The 5,778-nt window shown below is 41.8% G+C and overlaps 1 protein-coding gene across 1 annotated transcript in view; it reads left to right on the forward strand.

Annotated features, from left to right (window-relative positions):
• Nucleotides 1-5,778, forward strand: part of DNAH14 (dynein axonemal heavy chain 14) — a 333,831-nt gene that overhangs the window by 100,995 nt on the left and 227,058 nt on the right. Inside the window, exons 20-21 of the mRNA XM_019515912.1 lie at nt 4,520-4,609; nt 5,320-5,454. Coding sequence (XP_019371457.1) covers nt 4,520-4,609; nt 5,320-5,454 — 225 coding nt within the window. The remainder of the gene's footprint in view (nt 1-4,519; nt 4,610-5,319; nt 5,455-5,778) is intronic.

Genomic DNA, 5,778 nt, shown 5'->3' on the forward strand with positions numbered 1-5,778 from the left:
CCCCCCAACCCCCACCTGCTCTCCCAGCCCCATCAATGGCTGCCCCACTTGGCCCCAGCATCCAGCACTGGGAGAGTGGACGGGGAATGGGGCCTTTTCGATTTCAAATCAGATTCGGCCGGATCAATTCAGGACAGCAATTTGAATCACCAGATCAAATCACTATTCCCTGAATTGGCCAAATCCAAAGCAAATGCTAGCTGCTTTGTACAGGCCTGCTAGCCGCTACCCTCAGGCCTATCCCACTGGTTCCAGCCTTGGCTTCTTGGCAGTAGTAGCATGGCTGGGAATTAAGCTGCACAGTTGGGGCTTGGTGCCCCTCCTGTTCAGCCTTGGGGGGTTAAATTCCCTCTCTTTCTTCCTTCTCCCTCTCTTCGGCCGTCTTGACTACAACGGCCAATCTCGCAGGGTACTTTAAGATGCCTGCAATGCAGCTTGCACTTCTCTTTCCAGCCATTCCCAGTCCTCCTGTCAAACTGAAACTGGAATTCCAGCAGCTACTTCAAAATAAAATCCCACCCCTCTGAGCACTGAGCACCAAAACTAAGAAACTCAAATCCTTTTCCTTTCTCAGTCCTGTGGTAGGAAAACCAGAGGGAAAAAAAACCCCTCTATGTCCTTAACCACCAGGGCTTCTTTATTGCTTCTGGTCACCACCATGGTCTTGGGAGTCCTGCCGTCTCCCCAGCCAGGGCTAGAATGTCTCTCCAGCCTGAGGGCAAGACTGTGTTCTCCTGAGCCCCCCCCCTTCCAATCAGCCTGACCTATGATCTGAGTACAGGGATTGCTCATTAGACTCAGCCCTGCCAGCTGCCTTTCCTTCCTGGAGTTCCCTTGTCTCTGGGTGTGTCTACACAAAATGCTACATTATCGTAGTGATGAGCTACATGGCCATAGCTTGTTGCTATGGTGACATAGCATCAGCAGCACAAACCATGATGCCAATACTACTGTACAGTAATGTGGGGGAAAAAAACGTGCGGCATCAGGACTACATGGTAACACCAGTTACTGTGCAGTCTGGCACGTGTAGATGCACCCTCTGTGCCACAAAGACCCTGCTCTTATAGGTGCCTTGCCAGTCCTGCTGGCCCTCTCGTCTTCCCTCAGTAACGTGGCAAGAGTTCCCTTTTACACAAACCCCTTATGTTTTTCCTTGTCCAGGGGGTGCGTTGTCTTCTGCATCTTCTTTTCTTCATGTTTTCATAAGAAGAAGTCAGCATTCACATTTTAAGTCCCAGGGTTGTACTCCATTAAAAAACAATAGGGTTGTAAACTAAAGGACTACCTCATGAGCCTCATGCTGTCCGTTTTCCTTTCACTGTAGCAAGTATGAAGGAGCATTTTTTGTGATTATGGTGAACTGCCAGCTTAACAGATAATACCAGAACATCTCTACAACCCCCTTAATGTCAAGATATTACTTCTTGATGGGGGAATGTTTTTTCTTATGAATGTAGTTTCCTACTTATAGGATATTCCATTCCCTCTCTTCTTTGAGGTAACATCACCCCAGTGCCATGTTTGATGCATTCGTCTATACAATAAACTGCCAATCAAAATCAGTTGTGTGCAATACCAGGGAATGGTATAAGGGTTTCGTGGCCTTCTGGAAGGTCTGATCAGCTTCTGTAATAGTCTGATAATCGCTCGAAAGCTTGGCTTTGCCTTTTCATTGAAGGTTGTGGTTAGGTCCACAAGGTCACCACTTTGCCAATAAATGGGCGTATCTGGTCACGGCCCCCTTGGAATACAAGGTGTTGGATATCTTCTTTTCCTAGGATTCACTATACTTCGCTGCATGTTTCTGGTATGTTGCCAATAATTTATAAGCCTCTGAAATGTGACTGCTGCTCCATGGAGCTTGAAAGGCACCTGCTTAAACTTGTATGACCAACCCCATGGTCTCCAAAAAGCTGTCTTTTTCTAGTCCCCATTTGCCAGCGGTATCCGCCAGGAACCCTTCGTGAAGTCCAGGGTGAATATGTAGCTGGTTTGTCCAGTTTTCTCTAGTACCTCATCTATGCTAGTCATGGGGTATGCATCAAATTTAGCTGAGTTATCTTCTGAAAATTGATGCATAGTTGAATACCCTCATTGGTTTTTAGCACCACCACAGTTGGGCTCCTCCACTGGCTCTGGGACTCTATAATCACTCCTTTTTCCAACATCTGTTTAATTTCAGCCGTCGCCTGCTTGTGTAGCTTCTGTGGTATTTGTCTCCAGGCATCCCAAACTACCTTGCCCAGTGGAGTCTCAATGTGATGTATTGCCTTTTTAGCCTCTCCTGGATCCTCTTGAAACACATCCTGGAATTCCTTCACTGTCTGTCCCACCTGTGTTCATTGCCAGTCAGTTAGCTGAGCTCTCAGTTCCACCACCTGCTGGGTCCCAAGTTCTTCTTCTGGGGGCACCTAATTCTAGCTTGTCGGGATATTCAGCCACTCTATCTTTCCACAGTTTAAGCAAATTAATATGATAAATCTGCTTGGGTTTCCACCTGTCTAGTTGGTGGACCTCATAATCTACCAGCCCCTCTTGACAACTTACTTCATAAGGTGTAGCACTGGTCCCACTTCTGAGGCTCATCTGCTATGAATTTTCTCAGCATATTCTTTAATCATATTCAACTACTCCATTGGTCTGTGGGTGGTATATAGAGGTCTGCAATTTTTAAATTTTGAGGGTCTGGCACATGCCCATCATTACACCAGATATGAAGTTACTTCCCTGGTCCATCAGTATCTCCCTTGGAAACCCCACCCAAGAGAAAACTGTCAACAGCTTCTCTGCCACCTTTGGGACTGAGACTGTCCACATGGGCATAGCCTCTGAATACTACATTGCTTAGTTCATTAGGGGTTCATCTACATGTGTGCCAGACTTCACAGTCATTAGGTACTTACTTATGTAAATACTAAATGACTATCCAATAACTGGCGTTACTGTGCAGTCCTGATGCTGCACAGGATGTTTCCCATGCTAGTACAAAGTAGCAGTGAGCATCTGCAGTGTATAGTACCTCGTTGCTACTGCGCCATAGTGTTGGCTTCATGGTTCATGCCCACCAATGCTACATCTCTGTAGTAACAAACTACAGCAACGTAGCTCATTGCTACAGTGATGTAGTGTCTCATGTAGATGCACCCTATAACTAGTATAAATTTGGTATCCTGTGCTGCTTTTCAGAAGCAGTCCCACAAGGTCCATCACAACCCTTTCAAATTGTGTTTCCACCAAGCAGAGTGGGACTAGCAAAGCTATAGGAGGCTTGCTTGTGGCTAACAGCTGACATATAGGACAGGACCCGCAATAGTTCACCACCTTATAGTGCATCCTTGGCCAATAAAATTGCCCCAACAACAGGCCTCTGTCTTTTCATTCACTAAATGCCTTCCTATGGGGAGGTCATGAGCCATCCTCAACAGGGCCCTTCAGTAACACTTTGGGACTAGTAACTGTGCTTCTTCCTCACCCTCTACTTTTCTCCATTTGACCTGCTACAGAAGATTGTTTCTCATCTCAAACCAAGGCATCAGTGTCAGCAACCCAGGGCATAGAATCTCATGCTTACATTTTAGTAACCCTTCTCAAAATGCATTTTGAAAGCCATCTTCTTGCATATGCAGAAATTTTTGTAGATCAACTTATTAAGATATAAATTAAGATTCATACCATTTAGGCAATGGAACTACACTGGTATAAATTAAAGGAATGATTTCTCAAATCCATTATTTGTAGGAGAGGAAAGAATGAACTTAGGAGTTAAAGATGTAGTCTTGTCATTCAAGTATGGACTTCTGAAATTTCTTTGTCCATAGAAAATCCAGGGAACTTTTAAATGAAGACCTTCAGTATCAAGTATGAAATAAGATGCATGTTATAGTTAAGATCCCTGTTACATTTGCAATTAAGCAGTTAATTATAAAAAATGTTCATCAGTTTGAAATATTATTTATTGAATTCTAGTCTGTCAGAAACTCACAGGCTTTTAAGGGACCAGACCATTTATTTACAAACGTGTTTTTTCAGAAATACTTTTTTTTTCTTTCTTTTTTTTTTTTGCATACAACACACCTTGGAATATAATATACATCTTGTTTTTGAAGACAGAATAAAGAAAGAATAATTTTCATTGCTGTAAGTAAATAAATAATAGCAGCTAGGGACTGGAGCCTACTCATTGTTCTGCTCCCTGAGAGTTGTGTGCAGATTTTACTTTCACTTGTGTTCTTAAATGAGACAAATTGTTTTTACCATATTTCTCAATTATAATGCACAATGAAATTTCCAGCAGCTGGGTTTTGGAGAAAGGTACATGGTTTATGTGAGAATATATGATATTAGCCCTAGATAATGTGGAAACCATCTGTTTTGCTTTGTTTTTCTATTTATGCCACTGCCTATGTTTTGTATACAAAAGAACACAAAATGTTCAGGGAAATTTACTTTAAAGCAATTCATATCATTATTTTAAGTACTATTGCTTAGCTAATAGTATTTTTTTTTCTTATCTTAGAAAGCAATAGCTGCTGCAACACAACAGCTGTGTTTGCAGCCTTGGCCATCTCAAATAGAGAAAGTTATACAGTTTTACAATCAAATTCTGGTAAGTATGGCGGATTTTTTTTTTTAACATTGAAATTTTTTTTAATATTTGTTTATATTGGAACATTCTGTTTTGTCAAAACCATTTTCCCCACAGGACTATAGTGATTTCAGCAAAAGTTATTGTGTGTGAGAGACAGCCACTTACCTACTTATACACAATTATCCCATTAGGATATTTATTTTGAATGTGAAAGATTCAAGTTCTTGCTTTGTCTAAGTCAAAGCATTGGCATGAAGAAATGCATCACAAAGAGCAGTAATGTCACCTGGTCTTCTGTTAGCATTGCATTTTGTGTGAATCATGAAATAGTCATTGAGTCAGAAAGAGGGATTGACTCAATGGCACAGCAATTTGAGGCTGGCCTGGGAGATCCAGGTCTTTAAAGTAGTTTCATTTTCTTCTAAGTGTTGGGGGAAAAAAGAATACAAGTTTTGCACAAAATTGAATTGTTGGGGTTTATGACAAGTTTCATATAGTAGTTTTTTAAATATTTTTGAAGATATATGGCAAAACCCCCAAAACAGCCGTAAGTCTGCTGAGAACTACAAAAATGAATCATGCTGTGGTAGAAACTTATTTCTCAGAAACAAGAACAAATTCATATCTGCACATACTACAAGTATTTTTTCTAATTAAGTCTAATGTTCTGGGAATGATAAGCCTCAAATACTACCTATAATAAGTTGATTTTGCCCATATGTTTTCAGACTCAAGTTGGTGTGATGTTAGTAGGCCCTACAGGTGGAGGAAAAACTATTGTTAGAACAATTTTAGAGACAGCTTTGGTACTTTTACCTACTGTACATTTGGAAAAAAATTCTAATACTGATCCAGTTTTGCAGGTAAGATTTTAAAGGGTTTGCTTAATCCTTAATTTTAAGTTCCTGGTTTTAATTTCCTTGCAATGCTAACATGCATGTATTGTAGTTCATTTTCAGATTTATTTTACTTACAGACAAATTTGTCAGTCAAGACATTTATTTATTTACTAGCAAATTGCCCATCAAGAATGATGGGGGAAGGAGGGATGGAGCCCCACGTCCAGCCCTGCGCTCTCCCTCCCCATCCCCCCTGCCGCTTTGGGTCCAACCCTGCTCCCCCCTAACCCCTACTTCAGGTCAGAACCCGCTCCCCCCTACTTCAGGTATGACCCTTCCCCCCCCTCC

The sequence above is a fragment of the Gavialis gangeticus genome, unplaced genomic scaffold, assembly GCF_001723915.1.
Source record: "Gavialis gangeticus isolate Ggan-Ray unplaced genomic scaffold, GavGan_comp1, whole genome shotgun sequence".
Taxonomy (NCBI): domain Eukaryota; kingdom Metazoa; phylum Chordata; order Crocodylia; family Gavialidae; genus Gavialis; species Gavialis gangeticus.